The sequence below is a fragment of the Macaca nemestrina genome, chromosome 1 (assembly GCF_043159975.1).
Source record: "Macaca nemestrina isolate mMacNem1 chromosome 1, mMacNem.hap1, whole genome shotgun sequence".
Classification (NCBI taxonomy): Eukaryota; Metazoa; Chordata; class Mammalia; order Primates; family Cercopithecidae; genus Macaca; species Macaca nemestrina.
Genome location: NC_092125.1, coordinates 120,521,948 through 120,541,746, shown reverse-complemented (window position 1 = coordinate 120,541,746; position 19,799 = coordinate 120,521,948). Strand labels below are relative to the sequence as shown.

At 38.2% G+C, this 19,799-nt stretch overlaps 1 protein-coding gene across 23 annotated transcripts in view; it reads right to left on the bottom strand.

Annotated features, from left to right (window-relative positions):
* LOC105479183 (suppression of tumorigenicity 7 like) overlaps window positions 1-19,799 on the bottom strand; it is a 97,357-nt gene that overhangs the window by 37,526 nt on the left and 40,032 nt on the right. For all 23 annotated transcript variants that reach the window (XR_003017437.2, XR_011620918.1, XR_011620924.1 and 20 more), the window contains 2 exons: window positions 16,989-17,061; window positions 15,659-15,761 (listed from right to left, as the gene is read on the bottom strand). Coding sequence is in view for 20 of the 23 variants with exons in the window: in XM_024791985.2 (XP_024647753.2) it covers window positions 15,659-15,761; window positions 16,989-17,061 (176 nt within the window). In the remaining 3 variants the exon portion in view is untranslated. The remainder of the gene's footprint in view (window positions 1-15,658; window positions 15,762-16,988; window positions 17,062-19,799) is intronic.

Sequence of the window (19,799 nt, the reverse complement as noted above, 5' to 3'; positions counted from 1 at the left end):
GTCTTCAAATTCAAATTTATATTTTAGTTTTTACCAAAGATATATTTTAATTCTCCGGGAAAACTAAAACCAAATATAAAAACAAAAAACTCTACTACCCAGACTTTAATTTTCTAAGAAGAATATAAAAGATTAAAAACTGACCGATGATTTTTTTGTTTTTTTCTTCTGCTTAGTAAAGTATATGCTCAGTCTACAGAAATGGAAACATAACAAAGCTAAGTAGTAGAAAATAATATGTTTGGAGAATAAAAAAATAGAGAAACTAAAGACAGGGCATGGTGGCACATGCCTGTAGTCCCAGCTACTCAGGAGGCTAAGGCAGGAGGATAGCTGGACCTCAGAAGTTTGAGGTCCCTGCCTAAAACAACAACAACAACAACAACAAAACACAATAATCTGATTTATGTTTGTCTGGATTTCTTTTTTTATGCATAATACATTTTGTACCTCCCTTCCTGTCTCTATACAGATCTAACTTTTTTTTTTTTTTTGGAGATGGAATTTTGCTCTTGTCCAGACTGGAGTGCAATGGCATGATCTCGGCTCATCGCAACCTCTGCCTCCTGGGTTCAAGTGATTCTCCTGCCTCAGCCTCCCGAGTCGCTGGGATTACAGGCATGCACCACCGCACCTGGCTAATTTTGTATTTTTAGTAGAGATGGGGTTTGACCATGTTGGTCAGGCTGATATCGAACTCCTTACCTCAGGTGATACGTCTGCCCCAGCCTCCCAAAGTGCTGGGATTACAGGCGTGAGCCGCCCGGCCAATCTAACATTTTTAATTGTTGTATGGTATCACATTTAAAGCTGAGTTATTTCATAATATAGTAAATACGGTCATGGTAAAATCATACTGTCATCTTTAAAAGGTAAAAAATGGTATTATTAAGCAAAACTTGTAAAATAGTTATGTAAACTGGCTTAAAAATTTCAAGAAATGATGGTTCTAAAATTTTACTTTTTTTTTTTTTTTTTTGAGACAGGGACTCACTCTGTCACTCAGGCTGGAGTGCAGTGGTATGATCATAGCTCACTGCAGCCTCGACCTCCTGGGCTCAAGCAATCCTCCTGCCTCAGCATTCTTAGTAACTGGGACTACAGGCACACACCACCACATTTGGCTAACTTTTTTATTTTTTATTTTTGTAGAGACAGGGTTTCACTATGTTGCCCAGGCTGGTTTCTAACTCCTGGGCTCAAGTGATCCTCTCACCTTGGCCTCTTGAAGTGCTGGGATTACAGGTGTGAGCTGCTGTGCCCAGCCTACTTTCTTTAACTTAGATAGACTTTTAAAGCAATGCAGTTCTAAACTACAAACATGTCTGTTTCCCAGTGTTTACTGAGTGTCTATATAGACTAGGAAGAGTATTCGACATTAAATGATAAGACAAGCGCCCTGCTTTTGTTCACAGGGAACTAAGGGAGAAACATATAAACAGACCAGTTAGAAAAAAAAAATATGATTGAGGTATACTGAAGAAACAGAGAAGAGAAAGCCGTTATCTCTTCTTGGGAAAACTAGACAAAAACTCCTTATAAAGGAGACAACAGATGAGCAGGGTCTTAAAGAATGAGTAGAAATTTGCCAGGTAGAGAAGACAATGGCAGTGGGATATGTTGAGGCATGACCAATCCAGGGAACAGTGACAATGGACATAATGAGCAAAGCAGAACTGGCAAAGAGTAAGGCTGGAGACAGATACTGGCCCAGAATATGAAGGACTTTTATAGGTGTAATACTAAGAGGTTGGTCCTTATCCTGTAGGCAACTGGGACCAAGCAGAGGTCTTTTAAGACTTGCTATTTAGGTAGATAACTCTGGCAATAGCTGGAATGGAGAAGGGCTGATGGCAGAAAGATGAGTGAGGAATCTGTTCTAATAGTCCACACAAGAGATGGTAAAGTATTTGAGATTCTTTCTGTATCTATCTCTATATGTTTAGAAATGCATAGAAAATGTCTGCCAATATATACACCAAACAGTAGCAGGTGGTTACTTCAGAGAAGTAGAATTGGGAGGGAGAGAACAGGAGGTTTCCACTCTGTAAACGTCTGAAGAGTCTGAATTTTTTAAAAGTACCTATTACTTTTGTTATAATAATAATAATAATAATAACATATTTTAAAAGTACAGGTAATGAAGGCAAACAAGGGTCAGTGACGGGGGGATGAGATAGATGGCTAGATCTGAAAAACATTTCAAAGGTTATAATATGAGTTGGTAATTTGGAAATGGCAGAGGTAAGGGTTAATGAAGAGGATAATGAAGCCATAAATCAAAATATAGAAATAAGCGAGAGGCAGTTTGGCAGTTTGAAGAAAAGACTTAACAAATTTTTAAAATTCTGTTTGAGACACATTAAAGTGTTTGAGGTACCTATCATGTGATTTCCACAACTAGATGAAAATGCTAAGTCAACGGACAATGAAAGAAGCCAGAGATAAAAGACACAGATTTGGAAATCATCAGCAAATAAAATATAGCTGATGACACAAACCAAAGCTGGGACCTACTATGTGCTATCGGACCTTCCATATTACCTCTGAATCAGCCTATTGTGTCTGTAATGAGAAATTGCTTGGGACAATTTTAACTAACAATCAACTATGAACAATACATTCAAATGAGTAAAACAAGAGAGTTTAGCCTCTTGCTTTTCACTAAAAATAAAATTATTAAGGCTCCTTTGGAAGCTATGGTTAAAAAGACATAATGATGTATGGTCTAGTGGTTTCTTTTATGACTCTAAAGCCCTATCTATGCTTACACTCAAATTTACTTTAATTTTGAACTGCTTTGATCTTTATAATTTATCTTTAGATTACTTTTTTCTATTACTTTGTAAATCTTACAACAGCTTTTGACCAAAAGCAATATAATTCTGACCTGAAGTAATGATAATGCTTTATAATCTTCGTCTTAAAAGCAGAGGTTAAAGAAAAATCTCTCTGAAGGCATCTGAAATTAAGGTACTTTGCTCTTGATCAGTCATGCACACAAAAAACCAATTTATCTCTGCAATTAGTTTTCTCAGTGCACATTCTATGAGATTGGACAGGCAGGGCGAATGCAGAGTCCACATTGGTATGTATTGGGGGAGACTAAAGACAGTTCTCATATAGAAAACAAACAGAACTGCTATGTGAATAAACTGAAAGAAAACATAATACTACCTAACAGTTTCAGGAGCAAAGTAAAGTGACTTATACTGAAGGGAAAAGGAAAGGAGGCTGGAGAGGGCATTTGCTACAAGAAACCTCCTTTCCACATCATCCTACAGAGCCACACCTCAAGATATAAGCATTTCATATCTCAACTCTTCTACTTAGGCCACAGTACAACACAAGGGAAAGGCAAAGGTTTCATTGTGCTCTAAGTCTGGGTCACAGACTTCAACACCACTTCTCCTTTGCTCTCTTTACTTCTGCTATGCCACTCGGAATGTCAACTGAGCACCTGTTTCCCTTTTATCTTTTATATATGCAGGCGCTATGATATAAGTAGTTTAGCCAATGAAATGCAAGCCTGCTGCTAAAGAGCTACTATCAGCCGGGCGCAGTGGCTCAGCACTTTGGGAGGCCAAGGAGGGTGGATGACCTGAGGTCAGGAGTTCAAGACCAGACTGGCCAACATGGTGAAACCCCATCTCTACTAAAAATACAAAAATTGGCCAGGTGTGGTGGCGGGCACCTATAATCCCAGCTACTTGGGAGGCTGAGGCAGGAGAATTGTTTGAACCCAGGAGGCAGAGGTTGCAGTGAGCTGAGATGGTGCCACTGCACTCTAGCCTGGGCAACAAGGCAAAACTCCATCTCAAAAAAAAAAAAAAAAAAAAGAGCTACTATCTTCTAGGGTGGATAAGACTTGTAACATTCTATGGGCTTCCATTTCTGATCAACCAGAACAGATTTTACTTTCTACGCATCAATTTATTTTTAAAACTTCCCCTGCAAGTAAAAGTCTCCAGGTATAGTCTACTTTCTTGGCAGCACAACACTAAAAACAGTTTTATTGTAAAAAAGAAATAGTAATTTTTATTTAATTATTATTATTGAGACGGAGCTTTGCTCTTGTTGCCCAGGCTGGAGTGCAATGGTGCGATCTCGGCTCACTGCAACCTCTGCCTCCCAGGTTCAAATGATTCTCTTGCCTCAGTCTCCCAAGTAGCTGGGACTACAGGTGCCCACCACCATGTCTGGCTCATTTTTTTAAAAAATATTTTTAGTAGAGACAGGGTTTCACCATGTTGGCCAGGCTGGTCTCAAACGCCTAACCTCAAATGATCCACCCATCTCAGCCTCCCAAAGTGCTGGGACTGCAGGTGTGAGCCACCAAGTCTAGCCAAAATAGTAACTTTTAAATGTTACAGATAACCTATTCCTAAATATGTACTCCAGTTGCAGGGATTTACTAAACATACTTTTGTTATTGTTTTGTTTCTTACTGCTCTACTTTACTCTTGCCCGAAGGGCTTCTTCTGTAAGACACAAATAAACTGTTTTCAGGGTATTGTAACTAATTTAAATTAGTTATTACCTAACTATGATTATGTTATTAGCTAATTCAAATTAGTTAATTCCTAACTGTTTTCAATATCTTCACCATTACCTCATCTCAACAAAGGAATCCCCCAAACCTTATACATTCCAAGGCTACAAGCACTAAAATAACATCCACAAAGAAGCAAACACTGGAACAACTCAAAGAAGATGGGCCAGGCACAATGGCTCATGCCTGTAATCCCAGCACTTTGGGAGGCCAAGGCGGGTGAACTGCTTGGGCCCACGAGTTCGAGACCAGCCTGGGCAAATGGCAAAACCCCATCTCTACAAAAAATACAAAAATTAGCTGGGTGGCATGCACCTGTAGTCCCAGCTACTCAGAAGGCTTAGGTGGGAGGATAACTTGAGCCCACCAGGCTGAGGCTGCAGTGAGTCATGATCATGCTACTGCACTCCAGCCTGGATGACAGAACAAAACCCTGTCTCAAAAAAAAAAAAAGGCAACAGAAATAAAGTGATAACCACCATGATAATCAATAATATTGCCTGACACTCAGACACCGTGTTAAGCACTTCACATACATTATCTAATTTAATCAGAAGGCATTATATTTTTACAATGCTTTCCATGCTAAGTCAAATTCTTTTTTCTTTATTGAGGTATAATTTTAAATACATAGATCTTAAATATGCAGCTTGATGAGTTTTGACAAATGTAGACAAGTAATGCCCAAATCAAGACATATTTTCTTTTATTTTTTTTTCTTTTTTTTTTTTTTTTTTTGAGACAGAGTCTTGCTCCGTCACCCAGGCTGGAGTGCAGTGGCGTGATACAGGCTAACTGCAACCTCTGCCTCCTGGGTTCAAGTGATTCTCCTGCTGCAGCCTCCTGAGTAGCTGGGACTACAGGTGCATCCCACCATGCCCAGCTAATTTTTTGTATTTTTAGTAGAGATGGGGTTTCACCATGCTGGCCAGGCTGGTCTCAAACTCCTGACCTTGTGATCCGCCCACCTCAGCCTCCCAAAGTGCTGGGATTACAGGCGTGAGACACTGTACCTGGCCATTGAGATATCTTCTTTCACTCCAGGGAGTCCTCCTTTCCAGTTAATGTCTCACCTGACCACCTGAGGCAAACAGTGTTTGCATTTCTACCACCACAGATCACTTTTTGCCTTTTCTTGAACTTCACATAAATGAAAACATTTAGTATGTACTTGTTTATATGTCATATTTTTGGTTTTATTCATGTTTTGCTTGTATCAGTAGGTCTTTTTATTGCTGAATACCACTGTATTGTAACTTATTTATCTATTTACCTGTTGAAGGACATTGGGATTGTTTCTAGTTTGGGGCTATTATAAATAAAACTGCTATGATATTCATGTTCAGCTCTTCTTATGGACATATGATTTCATTTCTCTTGGGTATATACCTTGGAGTAGGATTGCTGGATCACAGGTTGAAGGATATGTTTAATTGTATCAGAAATTGCCAGTTTTCCAAAGTGGTTGTACCATTTTGTAATCTTAGCAGCAATGTATGACAGTTCTGACTTCCACATTCTTACTGATATTTTATCAGTCTTTTAAATTTTAGTCATTCTGATAGATGTGAAAGAATTACTTCATGATTTTATATTGCATTTCTCTGATAACTAATGATGTTTAACACCTTTTCTTTTTTTGCCTGCTTCATTTTACCTTCATATAAACATCTCTTTATGTGTTACTGGACATACCAATATTTTCTTTTGTAGTATCTGTTCAAGGCTTTTGCTCATTTTTTAATGTTGTGTTTTTTTATATGTATATATTTTAGATGAGTCCTTTGTCAGATAAACATATTACAAATATTTTTTTCCTGTCCGTGGCTTGCCTTTTTGTCTTCTTAACACTAAGATGAGCAGACTTTTAAAATTTTGATAAAGTTCAATTTATAATTGTCTTTTCTTATAATTGCCTTCTATGTCCTAAGAAATCTTTCTTTACCCCCAGCTTTCAAAGCTAGTCTTAGATGTTTTGGTCTAGATGTTGTATAGTTTTAGTTTTTAAATTTAGATCAATGACACATTTCAAATTAATTTTTCTGTATGCTATGTGAAAAAATTCATGATTTCCCCTACCACATTTAGATATCCAGATGTTCTAGTACCATTTGTTGAAGAAGTTCCATTTCCCCATTGAATTGCATTGGTGCTTTTGTCAAAAATCAATTGACAGTATATATGTGGATTTTTGTCACATATATGACAGTATATATGTGGATCCATTCTGTGATTTTTTATAGTAATTATTTTACATTTGAACATAAAATAAAATTTAGAAGAATTCAATTGTAGTATGCTTACTTTAAAAATCTTCAACAAAATATTACAGCAAGCTATTGTTAGATCTTAAAGTTGGACAACATTATTCTAACTGATATGTGAAGTGTCATACCAAGAATAGTTACATCTATAGTAGATCACTGACACTCATGGATCTAACATTTACAATTTCTACTCTTTGTGGGAGCTCTAAATACCCATGATTTATAGCAGCCATCATTTTGCTAAGGCACAAATTTGAATAATGTGCTTTGAGGCTTGTGCACACATGTGAATGATGTACCTAATGAATACATCTAGCAGACTCTTCAGTATCCGTATCTCAGCAAGGTTTATGACCCATTCTCATGTTTACATTTCATAGGTGAAAATAAACGTAATAGTGGCATTTTCAAATATGGATATTCACAATGGTTCTGGATCACAAAGAGTGTCAATGGTCTATGTAATAATAATGTTAAAGAATACCTTATAATAAAAAGATAAATAGAATACCTTTAATTTAAAAAACAACAACAACAAATTTAGGCCAGGCACAGTGACTTAAGCCTGTAATCCTAGCACTTCAGGAGGCTGAGGCAGGAGGATCCCTTGAGCCCACGAGTTTGAGATCAGCCTGGGCAACAAAGGGAGACCCTGTCTCTTATAAATAAATAAATAAATAAATATATAAATTAAATAAAAATTTAAAAATATGCAACTTGAACATATATCTGTCCAAACAAAAATACAAACAGCCAATAAACATATTAAAGTGATGCTCAAATATCATTAGTCATTAGGGAAATACAAAACAAAACTACAATGAAATGTCATTTCATACCCATTGGAATAACTATAATAAAAAAGACAGATAATAATAAGTGTTTAGACAAATGTAGAGAAACTGGAACTCACACATTGCTGAGGGAATGTAAAATAATGCAGTTACTCTGCAAAACAGTTTGGCAGTCTCTCAAAAAATTAAACAGAATTACTTACGATCTATCAGTTCCACTTCTAGGTGTATACTCGAGAGAAGTGAAAAATCTATGTTCACACAAAAACTTGTACATGAATATTCACAACAGCATTATTCATGCTAGTCAAAAAGTGAAACCAACCCAAATGTCCATCAGTTGAATGTATAAACAAAATGTGGTACGATGGAATAGTATTCAGCCATAAAATGAAGGAAGTACTGACACATGCTACATTATGCTAAGTGAAAGAAGTCTGACACAAAAGGCCACCATCATATGATTCAATTCATATGAAAACTCTAGAATAGGCAAATGCATAAAGACAGAAAGTAGATTAGTGGTTGCGAGGGAATGGGGGGTGACTACTAACAGGTACTTCTTTCTGGAAAAGATTCCAGAATTAAATAGTGGTAATGATTTTACAACCTTGTTAATATACTAAAAAGCACTGAATTATATCCTTTAAAAGTGAATTTTATAGTATGTAAATTATCTCAATAAAAAAGACAGTATTGGCCGGGTGCAGTGGCTCACGCCTGTAATCCCAGCACTATGGAAGGCCGAGGCGGGCGGATCACGAGGTCAGGAGATTGAGACCATCCTGGCTAACACGGTGAAATCCCGTCTCTACTAAAAATACAAAAAATTAGCCAGGCATGTGGCACGCGCCTGTAGTCCCAGCTACTCAGGAGGCTGAGGCAAGAGAATCACTTGAACTTGGGAGGTGGAAGTTGCAGTGAGCCGAGATCGCACCACTGCATTCCAGCCTGTGTGACAGAGGAAGACTTCATCTCCAAAAAAAAAAAAAAGACAGTATCTATAAAACCATTTGATGGTTGGATAAAAAAACGTATGAGATACCAGAATGAATGAAACAGAATGCTATGGAATATTTAGAATATATGAAACATTTTCTACTGAAAATAAAACTGACAATTCATGTAGTAGCTGAAAGATACACAACCTTTTTCGAGTTTGGCAACTAAAAAAAAAGTTTACTGAGCCAAAGCCATAGCTCAATAATGAAAAATAAGTCAAAAACCATGAACACACGCTGTTCTAATTTTTTTACTGTGGTACTATCAGTTACTATACACTGAAATTCATTTAGTAGGATAAAAAAAAACTATACAAGCTATCAATATTAATGAAATACCTAAAAGCAAATTCATTGCCTGAAGAAATGTAGATGATATTTCTCTATTGCACTTCTAATAGTTTCCAGCTTTAACAAATTGCATAGCTCTAGACCTACAGCCATTTCTGTTGTAGTTATGTGGAAAGTTGCCAAAAATATTTCCTGCTAAAACAGCTATATCCTTTGTCATTTTACTGCTAAGATGCATACAACCATTTGCATAATAAATTTGAGAGAATAAAATATGTATATATACACATATATTTGAAATGTCACTGTTACTTAGGTTGAATAAGTTATCATGACTCACAATTGAACTGTGAAGAAGAAAACCCCTAAATCCCTTTATGTTTGCTTGCTTCCAGCTGACAGTCAGGAATAGAGACCATTAACAGGAGAAAAAGAGGGGTCTGTACATACTTCATCAATTGTAAAACCCTAGCAAAAACAGCCAACCACAAATTCCAGAGCTCTCCCAGTTCATATAACATCAATGTTATTTAAGTGAGATATTATTCAGGTTGGTGAAGCTTAAAATTTCTCCAAAAATCTGGCCGGGCATGGTGGCTCATGCCTGTAATCCCAGCACTTAGGGGGGCCAAGGTGGGTGGGCCACTTGAGGTCAGGAGTTCGAGACCAGCCTGGCCAACACGGTGAAACCCCATCTCTACTAAAAATACAAAAATTAGCTGGGCGTGGTGGCGCATGCCTGTGGTCCCAGCTACTCAGGAGGCTCAGGCAGGAGAACTGCTTGAACCCGAGAGGTGAAGGTTGCAGTGAGCCGAGATCACCCCATTGCACTCCAGCCTGGGTGACAGAGCGAGACTGTCTCAAAGAAAAACAAATTCTCCAAAAACCTTAATAATTATGTTTGATGACACTCGGCTTAAAGGGTCTATCTACAAACAATAATATCAGTTTATAGCATCACTCTACTTAGCTGGATATTTTGAAATAGCTGCATTGTCAAGTGCTTTGATATTTAATTGAGGGGAAAATGGGTAAATTTCTACCTATAAATAAAAATGATGCTAAAATGTTAAAGTGTATATGTGTGTATGTATATCTATATGTATATATATATCTATATAGTTTTATTTATTTATTTGAGACAGAGTTTCACTCTTGTTGCCCAGGTTGAAGTGCAATGGTGCAATCTCGGCTCACTGCAATCCCCACCTCCCAGGTTCAAGTGATTCTCCTGCCTCAGTCTCCCGAGTAGCTGGGGTTACAGGCATGCGCCACCACGCCTGGCTAATTTTGTATTTTTAGTAGAGACGGGGTTTCTCCATGTTGGTCAGGCTGGTCTTGAACTCCTGACCTCAGGTGATCCACCCGCTTCGGCCTTCCAAAGGGCTGGGATTACAGGTGTGAGCCACCACGCCCAGTCTCTATAGTTTTATTGAAGCATATTTTATATATCCCAAAATTCATGTTTGTAACCATAGACACATCTTGGACGTACTGCAAGTTCACTTCCAGACCACTGCAATAAAGCGAATATCAAAATAAAGCAAGTCACACAAATTTTTCGGTTTCCCATGGCATATAAAAGTTACTTTGCCCAGATCCACCAGAGGAATCACTATATATGGGACCTATGGCCTTACTAAATGTATTTCTAAAATAATAGGACTTCCAAGTCAAAATGACTCCTTGATCTGTGGGTTGCAGAATGGCTGTTGTGTTATCGGTTATGAAAACATTAATCTCCTTGTACATCTCCATCAGAGCTCTTGGGTGACTAGGTATATTGTCAATGAGCAGTAATATTTTAAAAGCAATCATGTCTGAGCAGTAGTCTCAACAGTAGGCCTAAAATGGTGTGTAAACAATGCTACAAACAGATATGCTGTCATCCAGGCTTTATTGTTCCATTTATAGAGCACAGACAGAGAAGATTTAGCATAATTCTTAAAGGCCCTAGGATTTTTGGAATGGTAAGTAAGCACTGGCTTCAACTTAAAGTCTCCAGCTGCATTAGCCTCTAAGAAGAGAGTCAGCTTGTCCTTTGAAGCTCTGAAGCCAGGACAACTTCTCCTCTCTAGCTATGAAAGTCTTAGCTGACATCTTCTTCCAATAGAAGGCTGTTTCATCTACTTTGGAAATCTATTGTTTCTCAACATGAGCAAAGCAGAAAAAAGAAAAAGAGGAAAAAAAATTTAAAGAAAATCTTTTGTTTATTATATCTACCTTCATGGAATAAATATAACTCTAAATCAAAGAGGAAATTATAAACAAATTATAAAATATTTTGGGCCAAGGGAGGTGGCTCACACCTGTAATCCCAGCACTTTGGGAGGCTGAGGAGGGAGGATGCTTGAGGCCAGGAGTTCAAGACCAGTCTGGGCAACATGTGGAGATCCTCTATTTTTTTTTTTAAAGAAAATATTTTGAACTAAATTATGTAAAAAATGTTGCTATAGTATGCAGTTAAAATTGTTTTTAAATAATTTAAATTTTTTTAAAGAAAATATTCTGAACTAAATTATGTAAAAAATGTTGCTATAGTATGCAGTTAAAATTGTGTTGAGAGAAGTTTCTAGATTTAACTGGGTATATCAGAAGAAAGTCGGAAAATTACATATTTAAGTACCTATGTGAAAAGATACAGGAAATTAAAATAAACTCAAATTAACTTGAAGGAAGGCAATAAAGAGCAGAAATGAATGAAACAGAAAATAAATAGTAGGAAAAAAATCAACAAAGCCAAAGCTAAGTTCTTGGCAAAAACAAGTAAGATTGACAAAACCCTAAGGAATTTGATCAAGAAAAATAAAACTAGCCAATGTTAGGAATTAAAAAGTGGGGCCAGGTGCTGTGGCTCATGCCTGTAATCTCAGCACTTTGGGAGGCCGAGGCAGGCTGATCACCTGAGGTTGGGAGTCCAAGACCAGCCTGACCAATATGGAGAAATCCCGTCTCAACTAAAATTATAAAATTAGCTGGGTGTGGTGGCGCATGCCTGTAATACCAGCTACTCAGGAGGCTGAGGCAAGAGAATCGCTTGACCCAGGCAGATGGAGGTTGCAGTGAGCCAAGATCGCACCATTGCATTCTAGCCTGGGCAACAAGAGCAAAATTCCATCTCAAAAAAAAAAAAAAAAAAGACATTAAAAATTGGGTATTACCACTAATCCTGCAAATACTAATATGGCAATAAAAGGATTTTATGAATACTTTATGTCAATACATTTGAAAATTTTGATGAAATAAATTTTTAGAAAAATACAACTTACCAAAAACTAACATAAGAAACAAAAAATTTCAATAGTTATGATATGCTTAGAAATTGAATTTGTAATTAAACTATTAAAGAAATGAAATTTGTAACTCAAAGTCTTCTCACAAAGAAAACTGAAGAATCAGATGGGTTGAATAACAAATTTACTAATCATTTAGGGCAGAAATAATTCTAATTTTATACAAATTATTCCAGAGAATAAATAAACAGGGACCACTCTTTAACTCATTTATAAATCCAGAGCCAGGCACGTGTTTGCTCACACCTGTAATCCCAGCTCTTTGGGAGGCTGAGGCAGGCAGATCGCTTAAGCCTAGGAGGCGGAGGTTGCAGTGGGCCAAGAAGGCGCCACTGCACTCCAGCCTGGGCATGAGAGCAAGACGCTGTCTTTTTTTTTTTTTTTTTTTTGAGACGGAGACTCACTGTAGCCCAAGCTGGAGTGCAGTGGGGGCGATCTCGGCTCACTGCAACCTTCGTCTCTAGGACTCAAGCGATTCTCCTGCTTCAGCCTCCCAAGCAGCTGGGACTAGAGGCGCACCCCACCACACCCAGTTAATTTTTTTGTATTTTTAGTAGAGACGGGGTTTCACCATGTTGCCCTGGGTGGTCTCGAACTCCTGACCTCAGGCTATCCACCCACTTTGGCCTCCCAAAGTGCTGGGATTACAGGTGTGAGCCACTGCGCCCGCATTTTTTTTTTTTTTAATGGGACAGAGTCTCACTGTCACTCAGGCTGGAGTGTACTGGAACGATCTCGGCTCACTGCAACCTCCACCTCCTGGGTTCAAGCAATTCTCCTGCCTCAGCCTCGCAAATAGTTGAAGAGTCTGTCTTAAAAAGAAAAAAAAGGCCGGGTGCACTGGCTCACGTCTATAATCCCAGCACTTTGGGAGGCTGAGGCGGGCAGATCACGAGGTCAGGAGATCGAGACCATCCTGGCTAACACGGTGAAACCCTGTCTCTACTAAAAACACAAAAAGCCAGGCGTGGTGGCGGGCTCCTGTAGTCCCAGCTACTCGGGAGGCTGAGGCAGGAAAAAGGCGTGAACCCGGGAGGCACAGCTTGCAGTGAGTGGAGATCGCACTCCAGTCTGGGCAACAGAGCAAGACTCCATCTCAAAAAAAAAAAAAAAAAAAAAAGAAAAAAATCCAGAAATAAAGAAAAAGTACAGATCAAAAACATAAAAGGAGGAAATGAAGATAATTAATAAATAAGAATATGAATGAATAAGAATAGTGGTTACCTTCAGGTAGGAAAGGAGGTTGTAATGGGAAAGGGCAGTCAGGTAGGCTTCTGTGGGTTGATAATGTTCTGTTTCTTGACCTCAGTAGTTTTCAAGCATTTACTTTGTAATAAATCATTAAGATACACATTTCTGTCTCATACACTTTGCTGCATGTATAGTAGAACTCATAATAAAAAGTTTACAAGGCCGGGCGCAGTGGTTCACGCCTGTAATCCCAGCACTTTGGGAGGCTGAGGCAGGCAGATCACAAGGTCAGGAGATCAAGACCATACTAGCTAACATGGTGAAACCCCATCTCTACTAAAAATACAAAAAATTAGCAGGGCCTGGCAGCACACACTGGTAGTCCCAGCTACTTGAGACTTGAGAGGCTGAGGCAGAAGACTCGCCTGAACCCTGGAGTCAGCAGTTGCAGTGAGCCGAGATTCTGCCACTGCACTCCAGCCTGGGAGAGAGCGAAACTCTGTCTAAAAAAAAAAAAAAAAAGTTTACAGTACTCGCTCCTTATCCTCAGGACATATGTTTTAAGACTCCCAGTGGATATCTGAAACCACAAATAGTACCAAACCCTACGTACATCATGTTTTTTCCTCTAAATATATGCCCATGATAGAATTTAATTTATAATTTAGGCACGGTAAGACACTAATAACTAATAATAAAACAGAACAGTTATAACAATATGTTGATTTGCATTTGGGGTCACTATTAACTAAAATAAAGGTTACCTGAGCACAAGCACTGTGACAGTTGATCTGATAACCGAGTTGGCTACTAAGTGACTAAGAGGTGGGTAGCATAGACAGTGTTGGATATGCTGGACAAGCGGATGAGTCATGTACTAGGCTGGATGGAAGGGGATGGTGTAAGATTTCATCAAGCTACTCAGAACGGCATGCAACTTAAAACTTATGAATTATTTCCAGAATTTTCCATGTAATATTTTCAGACAGAGGCTGACTGTGGGTAACTGTCACAAAACATGGAATACAAAACTGTGGATATGGGTGAACCGCTATCTTTAAATTTATGGAACCAGTGTCACTTAATGAGAGAATGGTATAAATATTTGTTGACTCTGTTTCTTGGACTTAAGTACTTTTCTTCAGCATATCTTTACTTACTCTAACAGGCTTACAACATCCTTTTCATGGAAATTATCTTTTAGTGATTAATCCCTTTACTGTAACTCTTTAGCTTCCAAACTCTATTAACAGCCTTTCACTGGAATCAATAGCTATAATTACTTTCTGTAGTAAGGGCATCTATTCTTGAATTGTCTATATTTCCTAACATGGGGCATTGTTTGTGGAACCCCAATTTTTTTTTTTTTTTTTTTTTTTGAGATAGGATTTCACTCTGTCACCCAAGGCTTCAGTGCAGTGGTGTGATCACAGCTCACTGCAGTCTCGACCTCCTGGACTCAAGCAATCTTCTCTCCTTGGTCTCCCAAGTAGCTGAGACAACAGGAGCATCACCACGCCCAGATAATTTTTGTATTTTTCACAGAAATGAGGTCTCACCACATTGCCCAGCCACTAGTCCCAAACTCCTGGGCTCAAGTAATCCTCCCACCTCGGCCTCCCAAAGTGTTGAGATATAGGCATGAGCCACTGTGTCCAGCCTAAAACCCAAAATTTAATTTTATGCTATAACACACAAAGATTAAGCAATAATTTGTATAACTGCAAGGTGTACAATAAAAAGACAATCAAAGCAAGTATATAGATTCATCGGGGACTAAATAAGCATCAGCCAGTTTTTCTGGGAATTTCCACATCTGCTTCCTATCATTGATTATTTTAATCTGTTTGTCTTCAGACCCTAGTCTGAAGGGTCTACCCAACCCTAGTTCAAAACCCAGGCATCTGTCTAGAAAAAGCTTTCATAGTAACAGGAAATTCCATTTAGTGATATGAAACATGAATACTCTTTTATTAAGACCAAGCCATTATTTATTCTCTACAACTATACTAAAAGAACAGCTAAGTGAACACAGTTCAAATTATATGTTGACAGTAATTACAAAGCATATAGCTAACTATTGCTCCTATCTACCTTTCTAAATGCCTAAATGTTTCAACATCCCCTGTAAGGTGAATAATAAGCATCAAAATAGAGCAGACTAAAACAATTCTGCACCAAATTATGGTGACCGAGACTTTGGTCTACAAACTGTCATCAATTTGATAAACTTAAATAAAAGTAGTATTTTTATCATAAAATTTCTCACTTTTGGAACATGAGGATTAAATTCCACAGCTCTATGAATTGCTTCCACAGCATTAATTTCTGCTGTGCTTAATCCTCTTCTGGAGGCTGTTTCTGGAGAGAATCTACAAGAAAACCACAAAATGAAAAAATAAATATGCTAAAAAAAAGAAAAAAGTATGAATTTAGATAATAATGCAGCCCCTTGAATCAAAGTTTCTGGAGATGGCCAAAAACAAAGCCAGAGGACTACCAGAAACTAACTAAATAAAAAATAAATAAAGCTGGCCGGACGCAGTGGCTCATGCTTGTAATCCCAGCACTTTGGGAGGCTGAGATGAGCGGATCACCTGAGGTCAGGAGTTTGAGAGCAGCCTGACCAACATGGAGAAACCCCATCTCTACTAAAAACACAAAATTAGCTGGGCATGGTGGTGTGCGCCTGTAGTCCCAGCTACTCGGGAGGCTGAGGCAGGAGAATCACTTGAACCCAGGAGGCAGAGGTTGCAGTGAGTCGAGATTGTGCCATTGCACTCCAGCCTGGGCAACAAAAGTGAAACTCCGTCTCAAAAAAAACAAGTAAAGTCTTGTGGGTTCAACATATAAAATAAGAAATGAAGATCTTCAAACTTAGGTAAAGAAGGCCATTAGAAGAAGTCCACTGAAGGTACACTTTAGGAAAGGTAATAAAGTAATAAACGCTACACAGTGATATCCAGAGAATCTCATGAATCTAAGTACATTCTTACCAAATTCTTATTTCAGAGGACACAAATGGAAAATTCCATTCTAATTCATACCAAAGCATAAAAATCTAAGGTAAAAGAAAACGGTCACCATTTGGTTGGTTTCTGAGTATCTTATCTGCACAATAAAGAAAATTCACTAAGAGTAGCCAAAAACACAAGAAAAGCAGAACTCAGAATTATACTCTAAGAAGAGATAACATAAGCCTATTTCCCTACTACACACTTTATCATCATCATCATAGTTACTATTTACTGTGTGGACTTTCTTTCTAGATATCGCTTTAGGCACTTACCACACATAATCCTCCTACAACCCTCCTGCAATATTAGTCTCATTTTACAGATGAAGAAGAGACTCAAAACGATTAACCTGCCTACAGTCCTATAGCTAGAATGTGGTAGAGTTTGAATTTGAGCTCAGGTTAGCTCTAAAAACTTTGCTCTTTCCACTATACACAGCAAGAAGCCTAAAAGCCCAAGAAGATCCAGGGCTATTCAGAAGGAAGTACAGTGGAAAACAGCATTGTTTAAAGTCAGTAGAAGACAAACATAACATTGAGCTTAGCAGTCTTTCCAAATCATTGTAGTTTTTATAACACTTACTTTTCTGAAACAGTCCTTGTCTTCAACAGTGCTGCTGTGTAACAGATTGCTGCTGACTTTGGAAGGCTTATATCTGTAATGATAATTTTCAATTTAGGTAGGAATTACAAAAAAATGTATTGAGACAATTTTTTAATAAGAATAATTCACGGCCGGGTGCAGTGGCTCACACCTGTAATCCCAGCACTTTGGGAGGCTGAGGTGGGTGGATCATGAGGTCAGGAGTTCGACACCAGCCTGACCAACATGAAGAAACCCCGTCTCTACTAAAAATACAAAAATTAGCCAGGTGTGGTGGCACATGCCTGTAATCCCAGCTACTCAGGAGGCTGAGGCAGGAGAATCGCTTGAACCTAGGAGGCAGAGGTTGCAATGAGCCAAGATCGTACCACTGCACTCCAGCCTGGGCAACAAGAGTGAAACTCTGTCTCAAAAATAAATAAATAAAAGAATAATTCACAGTGCAATACAAATTCAATAGTTATATAGGAAAAACCTGGACATAATGTTGAACAATCTATAATATAGTAGGAAAAACCCATATATGAAGTTGAAAAAGCTGAATCTGAATCTTTATCTAATTATTTACCAGCTAAGCATCTTTGAGCTAGTAGCAATTTGTTTGACCTCAGTTTTCACCTCTCAAAATAATGATATTATTTCATCTCAGTCATCTGACTGAGATGAAATTATGTCTATGAAAGCCCTCTCTGCACGACAGCAAAATGCGCTCAACAAATGTTTATAATAACCTGCTTATGGATGGGCACGGTGGTTCATGCCTGTAATCCCAGCACTTTGGGAGGATGAGGTGGGTGGATCACGAGGTCAGGAGTTTGAGACCAATCTGGCCAACACAGTGAAACCCTATCTCTACTAAAAATACAAAAAATTAGCCAGGCATGGTGGCAGGTGCCTATAATCCCAGCTACTCAGGAGGCTGAGGCAGGAGAATCACTTGAACCTGTAAAGTGGAGGTTGCAGTGAGCTGAGATCGTGCCATTGCACTCCAGCCTGGGTGACAGTACGAGACTCTGTCTAAAAAAAAATAATAATAATAATAAATAACCTGCTTATAATAAGTTCAGGGAAAAAGGCATGGTATAATTAGAACTATGTAAAACCTTCACCTATTCATAGAGAAAAACTAATATTAGAAAAAAAATTAAAATATTAACAGTAGTTAAATCCAGGTTGATTCAACCAAGGATGATATTTTTGTTCTTCTTAGATTTTTGTATTTTCTTAAATTATTATTTTTTAGAAAATAAAAATTTCACCTGGAACTGTAGGTAAATTAATTATACAAATCATTCTTAAAAGAATGTCCAAAATAAGGCTATCAGAAGATGTTTTTGATTCCAGAATCATACTAGTAAACGGAGAACTAAGGAAATAAATTTGCTTTCAACTTCCTCCGGATTCTGGAATGATAAAAACTGAGACTCATGAAAATAACTGAAAATATAGAAGCATATCAACTTAGATATGCTTTATTAGTTTCAGTTTTATTTTATTTTTAATGAATCAGGTCCTATTCCAATTTCTTATATTCAGTCCCTAAGCTTGCTCATCACAAGTATTATAAGCAGGCGATGTATCCAGTAAGTTACATATGGAAAGAATTTCTCACAAATTTCTCCATCAGCCTACACTATTCTGAAGCACTGCTTAAAGATTCCAGATGTTTAAAAGAAATAAACTTCTCTTTCCAAGTATAACACATTTCAAACTTCCCAAATCATGGGGATTCCCAAGCGAATGGGTAGGAACCTATAATAGGACAAATGTGAATAAACGACTTTTTTTTTTTTGAGATAGGGTCTCACTCTGTCACCAGGCTGGAATACAGTGGCGCAATCTTGGCTCACTGAAACCTCTATCTCCCAGGCTCAAGCGATCCTCACACCTCAGCCTCCCAAGCAGCTGGGACTACAGGTGTATGCCACCACACCCAGTTACATTTTTAAAATATTTTTTGTAGAAATGGGTTCTCACCATGTTGCTCAAGCTGGTCTTGAACTTCTGAGCTCAAGCGATCCACGTGCCTCAGCCTCCCAAAGTGATGGAATTACAGGCGTGAGCCACTGTGCCCAGTCTTCAATGTGACTTACATGTGTTCTCTTATAGTGAAAGATATGACCAGAAGTATAGTAACCCCAAATTTTCAGCTTGAGGTTAAAAGCTGATGCCTCTCTCAGGATGAGAAGAGAGGCTTTATGTCTTTAAAATTCTCCAAACTTCATGTGTGGTAAACTGATATTGTTATAACATAATAATAAAAAATAGTCGCCAGGTACGGTGGCTCATGCCTGTAATCCCAGCACTTTGGGAGGCCAAGGCGGGCAGATCACGAAGTCAAGAGATCGAGAACATCCTGGCCAACACGGTGAAACCCTGTCTCTACTAAAAAAATACAAAAAAATTAGCCAGGCATGGTGGCAGGCACCTGTAGACCTAGCTACTTGGGAGGCTGAGGCAGGAGAATGGCGTGAACCTGGGAAGTGGAGCTTGCAGTGAGCCAAGATTGCACCACTGCACTTCTGCCTGGGCGACAGAGCAAGACTCCATCTCAAAAATAAAAAAATAAAAATAAAAATAACCAACAGATACTGAATTGTTACCATGGGAAGACTAGTGAACAAAGAAATCAAACACCTGGATTTGCCTTTTACTGGCTGGGAGACCTTACCCCAATACTTTAACCTTCTTAAACTCCAGTTTCCTTATTCAGTAATTGGAGACAGTAAAAATACTTGTCCCACCACATCATAAGACTACTATAAGGATCATATTATCATTGAACTTTGC